The 24,304-nt window shown below is 48.8% G+C and overlaps 1 protein-coding gene across 1 annotated transcript in view; it reads left to right on the forward strand.

Annotated features, from left to right (window-relative positions):
* LOC147612146 (intraflagellar transport protein 172-like) overlaps positions 1-24,304 on the forward strand; it is a 262,153-nt gene that overhangs the window by 199,814 nt on the left and 38,035 nt on the right. The window contains exons 32-35 of the mRNA XM_086784013.1: positions 3,107-3,286; positions 3,409-3,474; positions 3,558-3,691; positions 21,934-22,075. Coding sequence (XP_086640139.1) covers positions 3,107-3,286; positions 3,409-3,474; positions 3,558-3,691; positions 21,934-22,075 — 522 coding nt within the window. The remainder of the gene's footprint in view (positions 1-3,106; positions 3,287-3,408; positions 3,475-3,557; positions 3,692-21,933; positions 22,076-24,304) is intronic.

Consider the following 24,304-nt stretch of genomic DNA (forward strand, 5'->3'; position numbering starts at 1 on the left):
ATTTTTGGGCTGCAATGTACATGGTCCCATTGGGTTTTGGGTAAAAAGATTGGTCCAACAGAGGAGAGTAATAGCCTTTTTTGGATTTGCAAGATTTACATGCCTGTGGGAGATATGGTCTATGAGGAACACTCTGGTCTTTGTTAATGATGGCATGCAAAGTGTAGTTCCTAAGAAAGTTATTTGCTTAGTGAAAGCTAACATTGCTAGTCTGGTGAGTATAAACAGACCGGAGTCAAATGCAATGAAACTACTCACTAAGAGGATTTTGGATTGAGCAGTTTCTGTGGGTAGTTCTTCCCTTGATTGTTTGAGAAGACTATCCCACAGTTTATATGTACTCTTTTCTTATTATTCATAAAATAACACCTTCACTATAAAAAAAAAGCCAAAAGATGACATTTTTCATTCTAGGTCCAAAGCCTATCTGTCCATAACTTGGGCTGCTATAAAGTCCCAGTGTACCATATCAAAGCCTATCTATCCATAACTTGGGCTGCTATAAAGTCCCAGTGTACCGTATCAAAGGCCTTAGCTATGTCCACGTGCATGATGAGAACATCTTGCTCCGTATACTTGCCATATTCCATTTGCTATATTGTCAGTGATTTGTCTTCGAGGGACAAATCCATACTGCACTAGATGCATACCTGCATGTAGGACACCTTTAATTCTGTTAACAAGCATCTTGGTAACCAATTTATATATGATCGGCATTAAAGAGATAGGACGCCAATCCGATATGGCTTCACATAGCTGTTTTTTGGGCTGTAATTTCAGCAAGCCCTTTTTCCATGAGCATGTCAAGTGTCCAACATTCGAGCAGTGATTCACCATAAGCAAAACTGGCGATCTCAAAATATTCCAGAACATCTGAAAGAACTCCACTATGAGTCCATCCCAACTTGGAGACTTCCATTTACTTAGGCCTTTTATAGCATCGTCTAATTCTACATCCGTGACGGGCTCATCCAGATTGTTAGACTCTTGGCGTGTAATGATAGGCAAAATCTGTCGCAAGAAAAGTTCTCGTGCATCAAGTGCCTCCCTCGAAAGCGGGAGAGGGGCAACAAAAATGCGAGAAAAGTAATCATGGAAACCCTCTGCAAGCTATGTTTTTGTGCATTTCCAAGGACCATCTATTCTTTTGACTCTTGTAATGCATTGTTTTTGCTTGGAAGCATGCAAGCCTTTGAAAAAATACATGCACGTGAGGCCTCCAAAAACATCACCATATCATCTAGTAGCTCAAGTCCAATAACTCTATTCGTAGAAGCAAACTGAGGCCCGAGACTCGAGTAGCCCGGATGAACCTCCTCATAGCCTCCGCTACTATGAGGTATAGCAAGGGAGCTAGGGGACATCCCGCCGCACCGAGCGGGAAATCTGAACATGTTCACCACGTCCCCTGCATGCCAAAACTGTGTTATGGGCATAGTAACATGGAACGCCATTCCCTTGCCTTGGAAACGAGGGAATGCGTTTCATAACCTATGTCGTTCCTGTTCCCGTTCCCGTTCTGCAAATGTGCATCCTTGGCTAAAGGCATTCTAGGTCTAATTTTTGAGTAAATGAGAATTTTGTATTTTTCTATGATCATATCATATTATATGTGAGTGGTGTATGACCTTGCATCTAAAAGGCTTGGCAATATATGCCCTTGCATCTCCTTAGCTTGCAAATGGTAGCCATATGGTGATGATGTGTCGTTCCCATTTTCTTTCCGGGTTCCGTTCCCGTTCTAGAACAGACCTCCGTTCTATCTGTCCGTTTCCGTTCCATGTGACTATGGTTATGGGCCTCCTATACAAGCATGAGACCCCTCTGATCGAATCCTGGGAAAAACCCCATACGGCCATCATGCCTTCCAAGAAGTCCCAACCCACTCTGTCATATGCTTTTTCAAAGTCCAGCAAGAGTATGGCAAGGGGTTGCTTGCTAGATTTAGCCCACTCTACAGGTTTCCAGCATGAGAAGATGTTATCAAATGTACTCCTTCCTTGGAGAAACCCATTTTGTGTGTCATGATTGAATAACCCTTTGAAGAACAAGTTGTAACGCAGATCCAAGTAAAGTGATGGGCCTCCACTGCTTGATGTTGGTCTTATCCCCACCTTTTGGGATAACGTGGATAAGACCATCCGTGGAAAGGGGGGCATCATACCTGTATGCCACATCGCATGTAAAGCGACAATGATTTCATCCCCAATATGGTCCCAAAATTGTATAAAAAAGGATGGGGAGAGACCATCATCCCTTGTGCATTTTCCTTTTGAAAGAGCATGCAATGCCTGTCTTAGCTCATCTTTCGAGAAAGAGGCATCCAATGAGAGACACATCATATGTAATAAGTATGGGCATGCACACCCAAACTTTCTGCCGTGCAATATCTCTCTGCGGAGAGGGGGCCTCTGCAGAAAGCAAAACTTGATAAAAATCTGATGCAATACTCCTCATCTTATTTGGCTGAGTTTGAGTCTCTTCCTTTGAGTCCTGCAAGTATCCCACACATTCCCTGCATTTGATTACATGACAGGACTTTTGATGGGCTTTGATCTATTGAGGAAGTTCTCTCTCTTTAAGAGATGGGAAGCAGTCAGTTATTTGGCTCAGTTTGAATCTCTCCCTGTGAGTCCTGCAAGTATCTCACATTTGATTACATGAGAGAAGGACTTTTGATGGGTTTTGATCTATTGAGAAAGTTTTTTCTCTCTTTAAGAGATGGGAAGCAGTCAGTCTATGATACGAAGGGAGTTCTGTGAGTGGTAAGTTGACAGCACCTAAAATATCATTGGTAATTTATACATGATTGGCTTTGATTGGTTGTCATGGGGTTGCAAGGTGTAATCCAATGTGCTCACCACCTGGTTTTATCCATCCATGGGAGGGGAACATGTGAGGCCACCTGATTCTAGCAAATGATTCCCATAGGCAGTAACGGAATAAGACAGGCATAGTAAAAAAGGAGAGTTAATCATTTTCTCCTCATTCAAAGCCATAGAAGAAGCATCTCATTGTGGGGTTATCTCAAAGTTTGTACGTGCATTGAAATGCATCATGCAAAGATTAGAAAGATTCTCCACAAATGCTCTCTTCAATTTTACAGGTTCACCAAAAGTTTGCAAAGTTTCTGGAAGGTGAAGGACGTTTCAAAGAGTCCGAAGATAATTTCTTAAAAGCAGGAAAACCAAGGGAAGCAATCGATATGTACATCCATCAACAAGATTGGGAAGCCGCGTTGAGAGTTTCTGATTTGTTTCAACCATCAGCTGTAGCAGACGTACAAGTATGGGGCAAAGTCTCAATTGATGCCAAATGGATCACAATTTTTATTTAGCCATAAAAGTTGATCTTCTTTAGTTGGACTCTATGTCAATGTTGTCCTCATCTATCCATTTGAATGTCTAGGTTGCACAAGCACAAGCATTCTCTGAGAATAACGAGCTGAGAAAAGCTGAAGCTCTATTTGTTCAGGTAATTCGGACCTGAAAAAGAGCTTTGAGAAAACAAAATTGAATAATTTTTCCCCAATGTCCTCATTTTGTGAATATTTACAGGCAAAGAAGCCAGACCTTGCAATTGATATGTATAAAGCAAGAAACTTCTGGGAAGATGCTATCCGTGTTGCCCAAAAATTTTTGCCCACTCAACTCAGTGAGATCCAATACGATTTTGCTTCTTTTGTACAAAGGTCAATCATCCTACTTACATAAGATTGAAAAACTTACTGAATGCTCACAGTGTTTGTCCTAGACCCAACAAGCATATAAATTGGTGAGAATAATATGTTCAATCAAACCATAAACGTATTAGTATTTGGCAAACCGATTCTAGAGTTTGGTGATACTAGGTTATGCCAACTGCTCCTTTTTGAAGACTCTAGTTGTTGCAAACGTTTTCCCTTTTTGAAGACTCTAATGGGTGAGGGATGTGTATTTAATTTTAATCGTAGATCACACATAATAATTATTGCTTGTTATAGCTCACTGCTTTGAAAAATCTAATGCTGTTCTTGTCACTTCAAGCAGCTCTTCTGAGTCCTGAAAGCTACTACTATTCTTCCCCATCTTTTGCAGCTTTGGCAAGGGGGGGTGGGGGCGAGAGGGGGGGGGGGGGTGCTGGCATCTTCTGATCCTCAGTCTGCGCTGGGGTCTCCTCTTGGATGGGAGCAAAGCTGTTCCTCACTGGAACCGAGTGATGCTGAGGCTGTGACTGCTGCTACGTCGGTCTTTGGGCATGTTGCTATGGCTGTCTCCCTCTACGGCGCCCCTGTCCAGGCTGCCAATCCGAGGTCTCTGTGGGCTGAGCAGGTGTCCCGGAGGCTGCCTGCCGAGCCGCATCTGTGGGCGGGACATTGGGGGTTTGTTGCTGCGGTGAAGGTCGGGGTCTCCTGCGAGGGCAGGCCTTGGCTAGGTGGCCGACTTGCCTGCATATAAAACACTGGTTCGGGAGCCCCGAAAACTCCACTCTCTGATCGATCCATCCCCCCCCTATCCTAGGTAACTGAATGACCTTCGGAAGGGAGGAGATGTCAGGAACCAAAACTCTGAACAAAGGCAGGCCAGCTGCTCTAGCCACCACTAAAGCTGCTGTGGGGCCAGTCTCAAGCACCGAGCCCACCAATGATCCTATCCTAGAAAGGAGCGGAAGGTACTCGCGGCGGAGTCCAAGAAAGCAAACTGTGACATGAAAAAGGCGCTCTCTCTGCTCGGCCCGCTGCTGGGTCGAAACCATGCTGCCAAGGTTTGAAGAAGGCCCGAGCGCCCCTGATGTCAAGGGGACTCATGGCTAGAACCTGGGCCACGCTCTGGGCGGACTCGAACTCAATCTGGTAGTGTCCGCGGCCCAGTAAGTGAACATCCAGGATCTTACCCACATCTGCAAGAAGACGGGCCTGGAGAAGATTCCAGATCTCCCCTCTGCTGGGGCGAGTGCCAACTATACGGCAGATGGTGGAATGTGCCTGGAGGCGTTCCACCTCTGCGGCGAGGCTCGCTTCCTCTTGTGGCGAAAGAGAAAGTCTGATGGGGGTATCCTCAAGGGCGGGCGAGGGGGCTGCGGAAGAGTCCCTCTGAGGTGGGGCGGGACGAACCTCCATCAGAGTCTGAAGCTGAGTCGAGGGTGAAGCGAAAAACAAAGGGTCCTGCAAGAACCGAGCTGCACAAAAAAGGCGGAGCGGGGAGGGGAAGAGGGGGAAGGGCGGAAGACAGAGGGGGAGGGGTGGAAGACAGAGGGGAAGGGGCGGAAGACAGAGGGGGGCGGAGATAACAGAGGGGGAGGGGAGGAAGGCAAGAAAAAAAAAGGGGGTGGGGAAGGAGCCGCTGAAAAAGCAGGAGCGGGAACAGGAGGCACTGGCAGCACCCTGGCGCTCACCTGCAGTCCGGCGGGCACTGAGCACCGACCTTGCTCGAGCACCGCAGAGGAGACTTACCATGCCGATTCGTGCTTCACGGATATCCTCTATCCGCAGTTGGCTGAGTAGTCTCGACACTAGACAGTGCTCAGAGGCTTTCAACTATTCCTTCACACGCCTTTTTGGAGCGGAGGGCGCCCATGAGCCAGCACCCATCAGAGTTCATGTGGTGATACCTCCGGCCTGAGGGGAGGAGGCACTTGATTCAGCGTTGGCCTTCTCCTTCCCTCTCTGCGGCACTAGGGAGTGGACTCTGGATCTCACTCTTAGTATTTTGAAGTCTCAGGCAGTTGAGTTTTCTCGCCATCTGAGCGATCAGGAGATGACAGACGTGATAGGCCGACTCTGGGAGTTGGCACATTTCTTTGATACCGGGAGTGCGGATGCCTCCGGGATTCGACATTTGGTGGTTCGCATAGTGGCAGACCTAGCACGAGACCTTGGCTATGTATGCATACATGAGGTTTCTCTCTCTGAGCGGGAGGCAGTCGCCATGCGACACGGCCCACTGGCGCGTGGTCCAAGACTCTTGCAGCACACCGGGTGGGCAGATTCGTAGCCACTCGGATGGGGACCCCGCCGTTTGGCTGAGACAACCTCCACCTCAGCAGGTCATCCATGAGGATCATCTCATGGAATGTACAGGGCCTTGGCGGCGCACACTATGTACGTTATCGTGGTTGCTTGAGGCAGGAGCTTTAGAGATGCCTGGTTGGGGGCAGTATTGATATTCTGATGATGCAGGAGCACCATTTGAGTGAGAACAAGATTCGGAGATATGGTTTGGTGATGCCTGGTAGATGGGACACTTTTTGGTCTGCAGGTTTTGGCCCCTTGGGTGGGCAGGGAGGAGTATGTATGGTCATTGCGGATGTATGGCGGCAGGCCATTGTGGATTGCGGGGTCATTGTGCTTGGTAGAGCACAGTATGTTATTCTGAGGATGCACGATGAGCACTTTGGTGTGCTCAATGTCTATGCGCCCAACCATGCTAGTGCCAGAGCAGAGTTCTGGACCCTTGTTACAGATGCATTGCCCGAGGCCGCACATTGGTGTGTCGGAGGAGACTTCAACATGCTTAAGGACCCGGCCGATAGGGTGGGAGGCAGTCACGTTACAGTGCATGGCACGGAGCTTGCAGCTTGAGAGCGATTTTGTATGACACTGCGGATCGCTGATGCATGGCAGCATGAGGCTTTCTCCGCTCTCAGGACAGTCTTAGTTTTTCTCAGTTGGATCGCCGGCAGGGAGGGACTAATCTATCACGGATTGATCGCTTCTATGTGGGCGACAGGTTCGTGGAGCGTGGTGGCTCCGTTGGCATTCTCGCTGGCACCTCTTTTTCAGACCATGCGCCAGTTATTTTGACACTTAAGGAGAGGACACGGGAGACCAACTTGCAATTGAGGATCCCAGAGAGGATACTTACAGATCCCAGTCTTTCCGAGGACATTGAGAGGATATTGCATGATAGCCAGAGCTCTGACCTGGATGCAGTAGGCCAGTGTGCCCAGGGACTCATCGAGCTCAGCTCTTTTTTGCACGCTACAGCCCTGACACGGCTGGGAGAGACACGAGAGCGGGAGCGTTGCTTGAGACGTAGCCTTGCTTTGCTCCAGCGTCTTCAGGAGCAGCTGCTTACATGTGAGTGGGTGGCGTCCCAGTTGAGCCAGGCAGGCCAGGAGGTTAGAGAGGCAGAGGAGCAGAGACATGAGTTCTACTATCATCGTCAGGCCTCTCAGTGGACGCAGCTTGGTGATAGAGTGACTGGGGAGTTTTTTGAGATCACCGGACCCCACCATGCCCGAGCAGGAGTACGCCAGCTTAGGAGGCGGGACGGATCTTTAGCCACTGAGCCCGGGGAGATTAGAGCCATTGCCACTGAGTTCTATAGAGACCTGCTTTCAGCGGAGCCAGCCACGGAGGCACGTGATGCTTGCAGACAGACTGTGTGGGCCCATGTGCAGAGGAGGGTCACAGATCGTATGCGCACAGTTTTGGGTGAGCCCCTTTCAGAGGATGAGCTTGTTGAGGCTTTGAGGGTCCTTCCGCGTCATAGTTGCCCTGGGCAGTACGGATTGACGCCTGCCTTTTTTATGCGCTTTTGGGACCTTTTGGGGCCAGGCCTCCGCAGGGGCTTTCAGTATGTTTTGGACACTGGGGTGATGCCACAGAGCTTTTCAGAGCGCTTGATCTTTCTTATCCCCAAGGGGGAGGGAGTGTGATGATATTCGGCAGTGGAGACCTATTACGATCCTCAATACTGTCTACAAGGTCCTGGCCAAGGCCTTGAGTTTGAGGATCTAGCCCTTCCTTGGGGAGTTGATTCATGCTACCCAGACAGGACTCGTCAAGGAGCGCAGTATCCTTGACAACATTTTCACCTTCTGGGAGGCGACGGCCCGAGCTAGATTTCTCGGCGAGGACCTGGTCGTTATGCTTCTCGATTTTAAGAAGGCATACGATAGAGTCGATTGGGGTTTCCTAGAGGGCACTATGCTTCGCCTGGGTTTTGAGCGAGACTGGATTCGAGGAGTGGCGGCTCTATATTCCACAGCTCGTAGCCAGGTGTTGATGGCAGGAGGACGGGGGCCGAGTTTTGAGTTGACCAGATCAGTCCGTCAGGGATGCCCTCTCGCCCCTTTACTTTTTCTCTTCTTTGCAGAGGCTATGAGCATGTATCTGACAGCAGAGGAGGTTGGTTTGAGAGGACTCCAGCTCCCAGTCCGGGGTGAGGACCTGCTCGATTCTGAGTTTGCTGATGACACGGCATTGTTTCTGCAAGGCCAGGAGGCCAATCTACAGAGGGCAGAGCAATCGCTACAGGTTTTTGGTGTGGCTTCGGGAGCATTGATCAATTGGCGCAAGACAGTGGCTTTTTGGATCAGTAGCGCTCCCGCTCCGGCATGGAGCCCAGACCCGGGTTTTAGATGGATTCCTCCTGGCACAGCAGTGCGGTATCTGGGATGCCAGATTGGACTTGATTTGTCACCTGAGCAGCAGATCGCCCCGCTTCTTCTGAGCATTCGGAAGAAGCTTTTATATTGGAGTACAGCTTGGCTATCCTTGGTTGGGAGGGTGGTGGTGACAAATCAGGTTTTTTTAGCGACTGTGGTACATCACGTCTTGCTGGATCTTCTCAAGCTCCTGCATCAGCCAGGTACAGAGGCTGATCAACAACTTTCTTTGGTCTGGGCGGGATGGTTAGCCGGCCCGGGCTAATGTTGCTTGGGCAGTTATTACTCTTCCGCTGGCCCAGGGAGGCTTGGGCATTATAGATCAAGCTGATCAGAGTAGAGCCTTGCTGGGGAAGCTTATTGTTCGGGGGCTGCTTCCAGGTGCTGAGCCTTGGAAGGAGCTTCTATTTCAGCGCCTGCAGGCTAGAGCTCCCCCAGCAGGGGGCACTCGGGCACCAGAGATACGGTGGATCTTCATAGAGATGAGGAGAACAGGCCTCAGTAGAGGATGGGAGGACAGATTTGCCTTGAGTATCCTGCGAGCTTGGGAGCTGTTGAGACCGGGGCTTTCTCAGAGACCTCCCACTTGTGATGAGGAGCGGGCTAGACAGCCGCTCATGTGGAGCCCCACGGTTGAAGCACTCGCCAGGGTCTTCTTTAATAATCATATGCACGGTCACAATCTTCGGTCCAAATAAACTCGATGAGAAGCTTGTACAATGGTCGAGCTATCTCAGCGAAGAATAAAATAAACCTTCGATAATAACCAACATGGTCCATAAAGTGATGGACTCCCTTATAGTTGGTGGGTGGGGACAATTCCAGAATGACCTTGATTTTACTTTCGTCGGTGGAAATCCTATTTTTGGACACTATATGCCCTAGAATAACTCCGTGTTTAACCCAGAATTGACATTTGAAAGGATTCAATGAGATGTGATATAATCTACACCTTTCAAATACTTTTTCGTAAACACATCAAGTGCTCGTCCCAAGAGTAATGAACACAAAGATCATCTAAGAAGGTTTCACAAAAGTCCCTTGGATATTCCTTAAAGGCTGATCGTTGGAATGTTGCAGGTGCATTGGTTAAGCCAAAGGCCATGACGCGCGAAAGGCGAACACTCGCACAGAGCAGGGTCATATGCTGGGTTCTCGGCCTCGTCTAGCCTGGGGATCATTGGTGGCAGGCCTTTTGCAGTCTCCAGGAGGAGATATAGGCGGAGAGGCTGAGTCACTTCAGAGGGGGGCTGATTATGAGGGATGACATTCAGGAGGCACTCACTGAGGAGTGGTTCACGCCTTTCGAGCCAGCTGCCCCACGGTGGATGGGAGCCTTTACACAGTTGGAGATCCTGATTGCTGTCAGGGCTTACACTGAGGATGGTAGATGCCTCTACTATGAGATACAAGATGAGGACAGACTTCAGAGAGTGGAGGCGGAGTCGCCTTTGGTTGGAGAGTGCATCTTTCAGAGGATACGGGTAGTGGCCGCCGCTTCTCGGAAGTGGCATATTGATCCAGACCTTGCAAATGTGGACTTTGATTGGCGTATATGGGCATATGCTGCGCGCCCCTTGGCCCGGCTCTAGTGGGACCCTGGCGAGTACGAGTGGCATGATCCTTATGCGTCCCTCGAGATCACCTTTTTCTAGTACACTGTTCGGTTGGGGAGGCATATTTTGACTGCGAGGAGGATGGTCTCTCCGGCTGCATCGGAGCATTGGCGGCTACAGGGACTCTCTCAGGAGTTCCTGGAGGATTTTTGGACCAGCTCTGGGCTAGCCGACAGGCACGCAAGATCTCGACTTTCCAGTGGCTGGTTGCCCACAGGGGCTCTGCAGTTGGCACCTGGGTTGTCTTCAGTGGCCTTCCGTCGGCCTGCGTCTGATGCGGCCACCCATTGTAGACACAGAGACATTGCCTATGGGATTGTCCACCACAGACGCAGCAGATTTGGCTGAGGATGCTGCGCATTTTGGCCCCCCTATCTCCAGAGGGCATGTATACGTGGGGAGCCGCTGCTTGGTCGACTTTGTCAGGGCCTGCTCTGGGATACGAGACGGAGCAAGACAGCCAGGCCATCACATTCATTAGGGGCCAGCCTCGCCTTGTTCCGTCACCAGATTTCTCGTCCGCCGGCTGGACACAGGAGAGGGATCTACGATGGGAGCTCCTCAGCAGCCTCACCATATGGTTCACTTGGAGAGCCCGTTGTTTCAGGGCCTTTGAGGGGAGATTGGAGCCACCAGCAGAGACTGTTCGGGGGATCTGGGAGGAGTTGATTCACACCCTACGAGGACAGTATGACCGCATCCGGTGGGGCGACTCGGATCGAGCGATCTTGCGGCGTTAGGCCTTCCACACCACTTGGCGCAGCGGCCCTTTCTATACTCTACACGCGGGTACCCCCCGCTGGCACTACAGGCCACCTGTTTGGATTTTCCCCCCTCCTATTGTATGATATAGCCCCTCAGTTATTTGTACTGTTATTTGTACTTTTTTGCACCTAGGGAGAGTCTCCCTAGCTACCTTGATTGGCTCTCTGCTCTGCCTTCTTATGAGCAGGAGAGGGTTTTGTAGCCCAGTGGGCGTTTTTTTATAACTAATGAAAGGATCTTTTCTCGGGAAAAAAAAGAAAGAAAGTGCAATGGGAATCGATGGGAAGAAGATCCTGTGATCCCGCTCTGTTATGAAGATAGTGTGTTTTGCTTGCTTGTGCTAATAAGGACGGCCCTGTGTATATGAGCCCAAGTGGCTATAAGAGTAGGTGCACTGGGTGTCATAAATCTGAATGCCCTCGATCACCCCTGTGCATCTGGCTTTCCAGATTGGCCAGGCTATGATGCCAGTGATAATCCCCCAAGTGTTGAGCCTTCCCAAGGGGGTGGTGTGTAGTGTGACCGCCGAGGACTACCGTGTTGTGTGCAATTCTGGGCCAGCAGTCCTTTGTCAATCATAATGGCATTGTCATGGTCCCTGCCCTCAAGGAAAATCAGGGCAAGATGGGTCCGCACAAAATATAGCTCTCCACTGATTACAGGAAGTCGGCCTTGTAAAAAGTGCGGTAAGAAATGGGATATGTGGTTCCTCCTATAACAGTGCCAAAGTCAATGCCCAAATCTATTCTGAATCAATGGAGTAATCGTAAAGCTTTCCCAGTGTTCCCTGAGGATAGGAATCCTTTGAATCTGTCCAAGTAGCAACAATTTGGCATTCCATACATTGTAACTAAAGAAAGGCAAACCCTTCAACTGGTCGGTTGTATCAATCCGCTCCCACTCACCAGGATCCCAGTGAAGAAATTTGATGGGGCATCCACCATCAAATTTATAGCTGAAGGAACCAAGATCCTTGAGTCAGAGACTCAGGTAGGGGATCAATTGACCAATGCTTCCCTGAGCAACCCACTACTTTCACAGGACGGATGAGAGTGTCTGGAGTAAACTCCTGAGTAATGCATCTCATCAATCTTCATCCTATGAGGATAGTGAGAATACACACCTGTCCTAGAGAAAACACCCAGCTATCTGGGGTGATACTCATCATCAGGGATTGTGCTGTTGGTTAGACTAGAGCTAAACAAGCAAAGACTAATACACAATCGAGGAGTGAGAATGCTCAACACAAGAGACCAATGAGTGATAAGCTCACAAAGAGCTAAGCACTAAGCTTATTGTTTCGTTAGGGCAACAACTATCACCAAGCCTCAAGTGTGAGGATAAGATAAGAGGAGTGTTTTCTATATAAATCTACGCATGGAGGAGGTGCTGGCCAGCCCATGACCTCTCATAAAAGCTCCTAAGACTCCCCCACGTGTACCATTACGATGCCACCTAGGACCACCACCATGTGGGTATGCTCCCTCTACACTCCAAATATGTACCTTAGGCTTAACCTTTGATGAATAATGTTACTCCCCACTAAGCTTCTACCACAAAGGTTGATAAAGCAATATTTCTAACATTCCTCTTGATTTAGCAACCATCACACATGGCGTGCTCTAATCAAGTAGAATGTACACACACACACACACACACACACACACACACACACACAAAGTGAATAAAGTGCCCACTGGCTTTAAAATATATATAAAGATTTTGGATGAAAAAGATCCTAAAAGGCATAGTCAGAGTCCATAGAAGCCAGATTGGCTTTGTTGTTGGCTTCTTTCTTTGATCCCTTTAGCTTTTCTTCATCCTCCTTCCATTTAAAGAAATCCGTCTGAGAGTAGGAGGATGCCAAAGGAGCCTGGAGGACAAGAGGAAGGATTTCAGAGGCAGAATCAGATTGTTCTGCATCAGTTGGGGCTTGTTTTGGTCAGCTGGAACTCAGCTGTGGTCAAGAGAGGCTTTTAGGTGGATTGACAGAGCCTTTGGAGATTAGAGCTGACCTAGGAGGACGTCGGAAAGAGACAGCTATACAGTTGAGGAGCTTGGAGTGAGCTTAAGTGTCCACTTGAGTCAGTTGAGGATCAAGGGACATCAGCTGGGTGTATTGGTGCCTTCTTTTGGTGTTGTCTGTTGGTGTTGTGGTGCTGGTGATAGTTCCTCCTCACGGTTGTGTGCTTCAAACGGGGCTATAGAGGCAGGTTCTCCCGGACACATCAACGTCCCGTGGCAAGGATGTCCCAAGGGAGTGGACGTCCACCAGTGAGGACGTTGATGGCCTCAAGAGATGTTGCCTCTATAGCTCCGTCTGGACTCTGAAGCACACCACCGTGAGAGGAGTCTATCACAAGCACCACACCCCAGCAAAAAAAACAACACGAGCAAGCACCAGAGCACCCTGCCTCTATCCCCTAGACCTCAGCTGCCCCAAAAGATACTTCACTACCCTCCCAGCCACCCCAATGACTTCAGTTGCTGACTCAGTTGTCCTCTATGGTCAGCATTGACCTCGAATGTCTTTGATCTATCACCTCACACCCTCTCCTGACCATTGTTGACGCTCAGCTGACCACACACACCTCCAGCAGACACAGAAATACTCAGAACCTGCCTCCAAAGTCAATTCTTTGTTTCCTGTCTGAAATTTGCTCTCCAGAATCCCAAGATGTCCTCCACCGTCAGATAGCTTCACAAACAAGTTGACTGAGTGATCGGGACTGGCTACTTGAGAGGTGAGCTTGCACTGCTGTTTCCTGCCCCCGCATGCCCCTCTTTTGCCCTTGCCTGTACCTTTGCTGCCCCCGCCTGCCCATTTGCAGCCCCCGCCTGCCCTTCTGCAGCCACCCGCCTGCCCCTCTGATGCCCCCGCCTGCCCATCTACTGCCCCCGCCTGCCCCTCTGCTGCCCCTACTTGCCCCTTTGCTGCCTCAGCTGCTCCCGCCCTTCTGCTCCTGCGTCTGCCCCCCTTCTTCTGCACCCGCCTCTATTTCAGCAGCATTTTATTTGGATTCAAGTCGGCCACCCACACTTTCTCGATTGGCTTTATGGCTTCTTGCAGCCAATCTTTCGTCACCCCCACTGGCCGGGAGAATCATCAATTTTTCACAAGACGAGCTAACCTCTCTTCAGCACGACATTGACCTTGAGGTCCAGACCACCCTTGTTGTGAGAGTTTATGGTTCCCACCCCTCTCGTTCGCAAGCCCGTGAATGGCTTCTAGGAGCTCTCCCTTCGGAGCTAATTGTGCACTTCTAGGATACTCGTTTGCTTGCTCGAGGCTTCTGCTAGGTGGAGTTTCATTCTTCAGAAGCTACTTCTCAGGTTTTGGTTGGCAGGCCCTTCCCTCTTGGTCCTATGAAGATTTTTTTCTTTCACTACGAGGTGGGCTTTGATCCAGTGGCGGAGGGATCAACGCCTTACCCCTGTCTCATTGTGCTTCCCTACTCTTCCTCGGTCCTATTGGAAGCTTCCGCATCCTTTGGCTTCCAGTTCCTCTAAGCTCTCCCGCCTCAGCTTCTACAGCTGTTACCGCCACTCTTGATGGTGTAACCCGGGTCCTTATGCTTGTTCCTGATCCATCGATTACTGACGATCATATTATGCTCTAGAGACCTGACGGATCTCATTTCTGCCAGAGGATAGAGATTACAAGCAGACCTGACTAGTGTCGGATTTGTCGTCAATAGGGCCACATTGCTAGAGATTGTCCCAGATTGAGGGGCCATGCTAGGAGGCGGTGTGGTCCTACCCATCGGATGCCTTTTGTAGTTACCGAGTTTCTAGTTGCTCCTTTGCCATAGCAGACCACACAGCGTTGGGTTGTGGTTAGGGATGGCAGGGACCCTCGGACCCTCGGACCCCCGTACCTGCCCCTTCACCCACACCCCTTGTGGAGTACCCTAACCCTTATGTAGCCCTTGTCTCGCAGGATGTTGATCCTTCTTTGCAGGATGAGGCTTTGCAGGCACATGATCTGGATCCTTCACACGAGGATGCTGCATTATAGTTATAGGATGATTGTACCCTTGAGGATGATGTTGCGCATTCTCATTGTCATGGTACCTCTCCAGTTTTGAGCACTAGCCCTTGCTTTTCCCCAGAGTGGGAGAGAGAGGTAAGGTTTACATCGTCAGATTTTCCCTCCCTTACCTATGCGAGACGTACTTCCGCCTCTAAAGGGGGTCCTTCGTTGACCACGAGATCTGGTCATTCCTACTCTGAGTCCTTATGAGGATTGTCTCTTGGAACATTCAGGGTCTTGGGGGGTTTTTTTCCGCGTTGATGGAAACAAATTGTAAAAACCCAGCTTCATTGTGTAGTCACAGGTGGACATATGGATGTATTGCTCTTGCAAGAGCATAAACTGGATGCTAGCCAGTGTGGGAGATCAAGCAAGCTTCTCTCGGGACACACCTTTTGGTCACCAGCTATTGGTACCAAGGGTGGTGTCTGTATCTCTGTTTCAGCTTTGATCTTGCCTTGCATCATTGGAGATGGTGTCATTTTGCTTGCGAGAGCGCAGTGGATCCTTCTTATATAGGGTACTACACGCATTGGTATTCTCAACCTCTATGCTCCTAACCATAGAGGTGAGAGGATTGCCTTTTGGAAATCTCTCACTATACTGATGCCTCTTGCCGACCATTGGATTATTGGTGGGGATTTTAACATGGTTTTGAGATGCCAACGGATAAAAGAGGTGGACATGAGGGCTTGCTGCATCCTCTTGAAAGAGCGTCATGGGAGAGGTTTATACTCCCCATTCATGGCAGAGATTGTTGGCATGAGGATGACATTTCGAGGAGACCATCCACTCTTCTTTATTCATGGTCTAACAGGAGAAGGGATGCATGATGTATTTATGCACGGCTAGACAGATTTTATGTGGATGATTGGGTGCTTGACAGAGGTGGACATACTTTTATTGCTACAGGCACTTCTAAATCGGATCATTGCCCAGTGGTTTTATGTATTAGAGATCCGAATTGCCATGGATCAGCACCCCATGTACTCATCCGTGATCATTTGTTCTTAGATGCAGAGCTATCACGTCGTATGCTTGATATTTGGAGATCTCATGATTTCTCACAGGCCTCTCAAAGCCTGGCTTCTGCTCTCTATGATATTAGTGACTTTTATCACACATGTGCCCTTTCTAAGAGGCAAGAGGCCTTGGATTTTCAAAGGGCTACTAGACGTAGATTGGTTGCCTTACAGAAAAAATATGAGAAACATCCTCATGCTCAATGGGTTGCAGATTCTTTATGTATTGTTAGGGCAGAACTTCATCACTCTCTTGAGCAACACGCGGAGTACCATTTCCATGCCGAGGAATCCTTTTGGACACAGATGGGTGGCAGATGCAACAAACATTTCTTTGCTACTCATGGCCCATTATATGCCAGAGATAGTGTCAGGCAGTTTGCAGGATTCACATGGCACTCTTCACTTCCTCTTATGGTTAGACAGATTGCCACTGATTTCTATCGCCAGCTTCTTAGTGCTGAGCCGCACTCTAATTTGAGACACAGGGCATAGAGGAAGGTTTGGAATGCATTTCCACATTTGTTCAGAGAGGAGATGTGTGCCGCTCTGGATGCCCCTTTTTCTATGCAAGAGTTTAGTCATTCTCTTCATGCCTTACCTCATGGTATGTGTCCAAGGGAGGATGGCCTCTCCCCTTTTTTTTTCATTACTTTTTGGGATGAGATTGGGGCTGAGATCACATCGGCTCTTCAAGAGATGTGGAACACAGGTTCTATGCCTTCTTCTCTCATTAAGGGGCTTATTTATCTACACAGTACCACGAGAGAGGCTCTTTCAGCGCTTGCAATCTCTTGGCATACCATCAGATATGACATGGGGCATCTATGCATTATATGAGCAGGTTTTTGGGCGAGTCAGATGTCGAGGAGGTATGTCCGAGACTATTGCTAGCACCATTGGTGTGAAGCAAGGATGCCCACTTTCCTTCACGCTATTTGGGTTATACATTGATGAGGTGGCTGACTTCATTACACGGGGAGGCGGAGATGGAGTTGATTTAGCAGGTACCTCAGTACATATAATGCTTTATGCTGATGATATTGTATTAGTGTCTGAGTCTCCAGGAGGTCTACAGCACCATCTACATGCACTCGATGATTTCTGCACACAGAGGGGTCTTACTGTGAACCTTGGGAAAACCAAGGTTATGGTCTTTCATACATCGAGACAGGGCAGGAGTCGGCTGACATTCACTCTCGTAGGATGCCAGGTGGAGGTGGTGACATCATACGTGTACCTAGTGGTTACCTTCTCTGCAGCAGCCACACGCTTCACCATGGGTTCAGCAGCCAGAGCTAGATTGACACGGGGATATGCAGCATTGGCTATGCTAAAGAGACAGTGCCACCAGGCGCATTTTCAGGAGCCCCGGATGAAGGGGTGGCTATTTGACACATTAGTCACACCGACATTGATGTATGGAGCAGGGGTATGGGCACCAGGCCTTGCTACCCATTGGTGGACACAGATAGAGAGACCATAGGTCCTCAGGATGGCACGCTTGATATGCAGCAAACCGTCAGTACCTCATGACATTATCTGAGCAGAGTTTGTTGCGCCTCCTATGATGGTAGACGTCAAACTTCAGACTATATGCCTGCTAGACAGATTCAGAGAGATGCCACAAGACAGATTGTCATACAGAGCTTTTGAGGCATCTAGACAGCTGGTTGAGGCGGGAGACAGAGGATCATGGTATGCACAGGTCACACATTGGTTCTCACAGCATGGCATAGACATGGATCATCTACCACCATTCGAGTATGAGAGGGATGCACCACATATCCGTCTCTCCCATAGTGAGAGGAACAAAGTATTGAGACAGGACCTATGGCAGCTCTATACACGAGACATGGATATCGCCTGCACAGGCTCTTCACCGAAGATGCTATACTACAGAGATCACTTCATGAGTATCACTGATGATGGATTTATAGAGAGGCCTAGATACATGGAGGGATTTTTACCACACGGCTCCCGAGTGGCTATTGGTCAGCTTAGTGTTTCATCACATCGATTGGAGATTGAGACTGGCAGAGCAGCACGGATCCCCCGAGAGGAGAGGGTATGCAGATTGTGCAGAGAGGAGGTGGAGAGTGAGGAGCATTATGTATGCAGATGCAGAGCATATACAGCCATCAGAGAGAGATATCCCATTTTATTCAGAGAGCCACATTCCCTACGCCAGATCTTTGAGGCAGCAGACCAGCGCGTACTGGGGAGATTCATTCTAGACATACAGCGTCATAGAGAGACATCATTACAGGCTCAGACAGCTCCAGAGGGGGGACGACAGACACAGATTACTACATTTTTTCAGAGATCCATCCCACTCCCAGCCCCTACACGGCAGGGAATTACTCTCCAGAGAGCAGAGACACTCAGAGCCCGCAGGATAGGATACAAAGGACAGCTGGCTTTCAGACACCACGCCTATACCAGAGATAGATGACAGAGATCAGAGCTCAGTTTCAGAGAGAGGGTGCGGAGCGACTGGCTCGCTTCAGAGCACACCCAGGCATGTTCTTCAGGGAGCTGTGGACACCCCCTTCATTGATGTATACCATTTTATACCCCGAGTATGGTACAGGATGGAGCTAGCTAGGTTGCATATCATGATTGTATACTCCATGCATATAGCTTTGCATTCTCCTAGTAGTAGAGCTCCATCCCCTCTCCCACTCATTGTACTTATTGCACACCTAGATTCAGATTTTTAGTTCAGTACTTTTTCATTTTGTTGGGATGACAGAGGATACCCCATACAGGTACACCGATTTGTCTCATAGGCCGAGCTCGGTCTTTTGGAAGACGTTAATAAAATCTTTCTTTCTTTCTTTCTTTCTAGCAGGGATGATAACACCATGCCGAATAACATGAGGCATAACAGATGCTGCCACTGAAATGCAAACACCCCCTCTAGTCCCAACTGCCGAGGACTAGATGGTGTGGCCAGAAAGCATCTTATGAGTTTTGCCACGCTGAGATCTATCCAATTTGTGTTCCTGCAACAAAAGTACATCCATAGACCCTCCTGTAACAGCAGGGTGAAGCTGGTCCTTCAGAAGCCGCTTCCTACCACACGGGTGGGAAGCCCTCCAAGGCCCTGAACATTCCATGAGACGATTCTCATGGAAGAGAAGAGGGTTTGACCCCGGATCTAAGAAGACGATGGGCAGCCTGAGGACGCCTCTCATAATGCTGGAGGACGGGAAAATCCACGGGGCAAAGTCCACTGACATGCCCTTGTCCGAGGCCCTGCACAGTACCTCCATATGTACGAGCAACATGTTCGCCCTACGGGGCATCAAGGGCAATGGCATCATGCTGAAAATCCTGCAATACATGATCCCCACTGCGTTGAACATCTTGCATATCGCCCCCTCCAAGTAGAGAGGACTCAACAAAATCATCCTGATCTGAGATATCATCTCTCTACAAAGATGCATCAGCTGACACATCCCTCTGATGAGAAACATCATCTATCTGTACATGATCCGAGGCCGCCTTCCCATCAATCGCACCAAGGGGGCGGGCGTGAGAGACTGCTCGCCACACCTGGCGGACTGAAGGACGGGAAGGAACCAAGGGAGGTGGCGCCTGAGAAGCACGCTTATGAGGCCTCTTGCGACCTCGAGCCCGAGGGCAATCTCAAGCAAAGTGACCCTGTTGGTGACAAACTTGGCACTGATTGCATTTACCTGCAATCTCCATACGTTGCTTCAAAGGGCCACAAGGGCCCGGAAGCAAAACATAGTCCTCAAAGAGCTCAATGTCACGGGCAAGAACCATGACCCTGGGGACAGCATCCGCCGAGACAGTGACCACCTGGACAAAAGATGTTGGCAAGGTGTGGAGGGGGGGCACTTGAGGAACCAGCCCAAAGGCAGACCCAATGGCGTCTAACATAGGCCAATATGCGCGAGGAAGACCTGGGAATCTGAGAGTAATCGGGAAACGGTTCCGGTCTTCCTCAACAGGGTCAAAATAGCTGGAGTAGGGAAGAAAGAATATCTTCCTCGGGCCCAATGGCAAAGGGTTGCCCTTCAAAACCTTTGAGGCTGCGTCCTCAGAATCAAAATCCACTTGGAAGAAACCTCTTCCAAGCAACCTGACATCTCGAAAGTGTGGAGCGAGGTCGGAGGGCAGAGCCGCCAGGAGCCAATCCCGAGCCTGGAGATGGGATGGGTGAGATCCAAAGATTCTAGCAATGAGGGTCGTTTTGGAGTCTTTCTCTATTTCGGCGTAGACGACCGCGAGCTCGGCTTTGGAAAAAACAATGGTTCGCCCGGCCGAGGGAGAATGATTAGCCATGATGCTTATCGAAGAAAAAGGCCGGCTTGAACCCGGATGAGGAGCAATCCGAACCAAGAGGAAGAGGCAGGCAAGGAAGCGGAGGAGTTCTTGAGTGGGTTGTGAAGGTGGGACCGTTGCTTCTTGAGTCATCCATTGTGGTTGCTCCTGGCCAATGGGCTCATGGGGAGTAATATGTTTCTCCTTGGGCACCTTGTGTTGTTTGGAGTGCAGCGGGTGGAATGCCCTTGGACTACTGTGGTTGCTGTCTTTGAAGGGCTGCGGGTTGTCTCCAGCTTCTGTCTCTTGGGGGGAATATTGAGCTGAAGTTTGTGAAAGAGGCTAAGCTTCTCAAGGCGGTTGATGTCTGGCCGAGGCACTCAAGGTGGAAACTCTTTTTGCAAATTGCATGACATAAGACTTCTGTGAGCATGTGGGCACAATTGACCTTGCCTGCGGGATGTAAATCCGTCTGCCCAGTTTTCGTGCAGAATTCTTGGCTAGAACCGTGAGCGGCACACAGTCGTGTCAGTCAGTTTTTTCTTTTCCCGAAAAAGAGATTTCTATGAAAAAGTATACAAAAGGGAGATCTCAAACCAAACAAGGGGAAAATCTCAACCAATCAAATGCCTTGCGCTGTCTTTACTTTTCCCGAAAAAGAGATTTTTATGAAAAAGTATAAAAAAGGGAGGTCTCAAACCAAACAAGGGGAAAATGTCAGCCAATCAAATGCCTTGTGCTGCTGCCAACAAGGTCCCATATGAATGGCATTGAAAAAGATGCCATGATCCCACCTTCATGGCTACTGGGGCTAGAATCCAAGGATCTTTGAGGGCTGCAGGGGGAAAAAGTGGTCCTTACCCTTTTTGTGGGTGAGGAAAGTCAGCACCCTACCTGGGGGTACTAACTCTGGAACAATGATAGCCTCGAACCTTGCACAAATGGAGTTGAGGCACACTTTGTTTACAAGATGCTTTATTTCGGCAATAGTGCCTGGGAACTTATATGGGATGGTTGGAAGGTAGAGGGCCCTTCTAACGAGATCCTTATTGAGAGTGATCCTTCTTTGTGACCCATCTGGCATCTCTACCTCCCGTGTGTTATCATTTTTGTAGTAGGACTCAATGAAGTGAAGGATAATAGGGAGATTTGCACCCCATGATGCTTGTGTTCAAAAGGCTTTGAGGCTGACTTTGTCAAGATAGGGGGACACCTTTGGTAACTGAAGGTAACAGCACAAAAAGCAAAGAAACTTTGTAACCAAGCTGAAGTTCTGCCACTATGTAAGAGGATACAACGTGTGGTGTATGAAGGAAACACTCACAAGAATTAGTATCTCTCACAGCACAAAACTTAGGCTCAAATTGCAATAATAGAGATGGAGAGCAATTGTATGTTATTGATGTGATACAAAAGATGATTAAACCCTACACCCATGTGCTCTAATAAAGGAGCTCCTATGGCTAATCTGGAATTACTGAGAAATAGCTAGTGTGAGTCCGGGTGGCCCTCCATGGTCACCATATGGGTGGTGCATATTGAGTCGATATGACCTGTACACCGGCCAACATGTGAGTCACATAAGACCAAGAGTATCCGGAAGAGATGACTTATATGATTGCAAATCATTCATTTAAATTGCACCCTTGCGTACATGTGCAGGTGTGTGTGGTGTGCAGGTGTGCGCTTCCTAAATGAATACTTCTGTGTGGGACTTTTGGATCCCTGCACTGTACATGCATCTTTCAGCGAGTTGTACAGCTTATGTTTCGATAATTCAGATCTCCTTGCGGCTGTACTGATCTATATGAACATGATTTTTTCAATGCAGGAAAAGCGGTGGTGTTGAGACTTTGGAATCTGTTCTTGCAAAGGGTAATGCAGCAGAATCAAGCCAAAATTTTCAAGAAGCTATAGACCTGTATTTACAGCTAGATCTGAAGTCCTTGCCTGACATGGAAAATCTTCAAAAGGTCCAGTCTCCACTGAATGTTTCTGATAAGCATCTTTAGTAGTAGTATTCTAATGTGTGTTTAGTCCTGCAAAATTGTGCAGCTTTCTTTTTTTCCGGAAAAGAGACTTTTATTAAGTATGAAAAAAATTACAAGAAGGGAGATTTCAGATCAAGCAGAGGGGAAATCTCAGCCAATCTAGTGCCTTGTGCTGCCAGCAAGGCCCCATACGAGAGGTAGTAGAAGATGCCATGATCCCACTCTCTCATGAAAGGGGCACATTTTCTCTCTGCAGCCCTCCAAGATCCCTGAATCCTGGCCCAAGTGGCCATGAGCATGTGGATAATATCACGCCAGATCCTGCAAATGCATTGTATGATAAACCGAAGTGCCCTCCATGGCCTCAGTACATCTATCCTTCCAAATGTGCCACGCTATGATGCTAGCAATGATCTCCCATGCAGTGTTCCAATCTCTGTGCTTGTGATAAGTAGCGTGACTCTAGCATGTCTTGAAGACGGCACCACCGGCCCACTCCTTGGGTAATCCTCACGACCATAACTCTATCGCTCCCGTTCAAACTTGAGTTGCGGGCCCAACTATGTCAATCAAGAAATAGCACCAAAATAAATGTAGGCATCCCTCCTCATCCTTCCAAAAAGGTGTGCTATTGCAATCCAAATCCTTTTTTGTGCCTCCCTACTCTCCCATAAGCAATGGGACCACCATGTAGAGAAAGCCAAATAAAAGAGGAAATCTCCGTTTCCCTAAACGAGTGCCACCACCTCCGCCAAAAAGCTCTTTGAATGTCAAGGGTGATCCCATAAGCCTCCCAATGAGGCCTAAAAGTAGGGACTCTATGGATTTGTCCCAAAACCAAGTGTTTGGCATTCCGCACAGCGTAACTAAAGAAGGGCATGCTTTTCAACATCCCTCCACTCCCACTCCCTGGGGTCCCAATGCAGGTATCTACTGATAGGACACCCATCATACAACCAGAGGCTCCAAGAGTCTGTAATCATCCCTTGAGGGGGATCAATATAGAAGAGCTTCCCTACCCTGCCTTACCCACCACTCTCACTAGTCGGACCATCGGACTGCCCATGACTTCTCTCCAAGACCCATCTAGAGTAGAAAATCAGTACATTGTCCTCACCCGAAGTGGGAAGGCACATGACCTGAAGAGGTACCCTTGTCCCTCAAAACACCCCAAACCATAAGTGATGAGGCCCTTCCACGAAGTTCCCTGTGATACAATGGTTGGGTATGGCTGCATGCATCTGCATAATCCTCTGACTAGTGCCTCTAAAGTGCTGTGTGCGAAGCATTCTCTCATCCTCCTAGAGGCTCATGAGCCTCTTCCAATCCAACACTGAGGGGAAAAGAGTCGCCCAGGCAGCCCACTTGATATGCATGGCTGCCCCAAGTGGTCTACCATATTCATGCAAAATCAAGTCATTCCACACAGTGGGTATGAACCAAGAAGCTCAATACTAGGCTCGCAGAAGAGATCTCACCAAGGGCGAAGAAGGTGGTCGGTGCTCTGCATCCGAAAATATAAAACGTGGGCTGTAAATCTAATCACCTCCCCTAATCGGAGTGCATCTCGTAATCTGCTATAGAGGAAAGTTCTTCGAAGGCTCACTGCCTAGAAGAAATCCACTGACAACCAGCTTACAAAGTGAAGCCTTACATTGCACCTCCAGGTCAATGATGTTCAATCCTTCCTCGTTCTTAGGCATAATAATGGTATCCCAAGCTACTCTTGCCCCGGTGTGTATGATGCCATCTAATCCTAACCAAAGAAAGTTCCGAATAAGCTAACAAAGCTGACCAGCGCATCCCTTATGAGAAACCCAACTCGATGTGACAATCCAAGCAGTCGCCAGCAACACTTGGTTAGCTACCAAGGCTCCATAGGCCAAATCAAGCTTCCTGCTACTCCAATGCTAAAGTTTGCTTTTGATGCTCATGAGCACATGAGCGAATTGTTGTGTAGGCAAGATGTCAATGGCAACCTGACAATCAAGGTATCTGGTAGTGCATCCTCTCTCAATCCAAGTAAACCCCCCATCCAAACTCCAATCTGTCTACGGAGAGTCACTAATCTAAAATCTGGCTAATTTGTGCCAATTGCTGGTGGTGCCTACTGCCAAACAAAACATCTCCAAGGCAGTGTGGAAAGCATAGAGGCATGCCTCTGAGGCCTCCAAAATATAACAGTATCATCTGCTAACTCAACTCTTCCTT

This window comes from Cibotium barometz, chromosome 46, assembly GCF_041138505.1.
Source record: "Cibotium barometz isolate CiBa-2024 chromosome 46, ASM4113850v1, whole genome shotgun sequence".
Classification (NCBI taxonomy): Eukaryota; Viridiplantae; Streptophyta; class Polypodiopsida; order Cyatheales; family Cibotiaceae; genus Cibotium; species Cibotium barometz.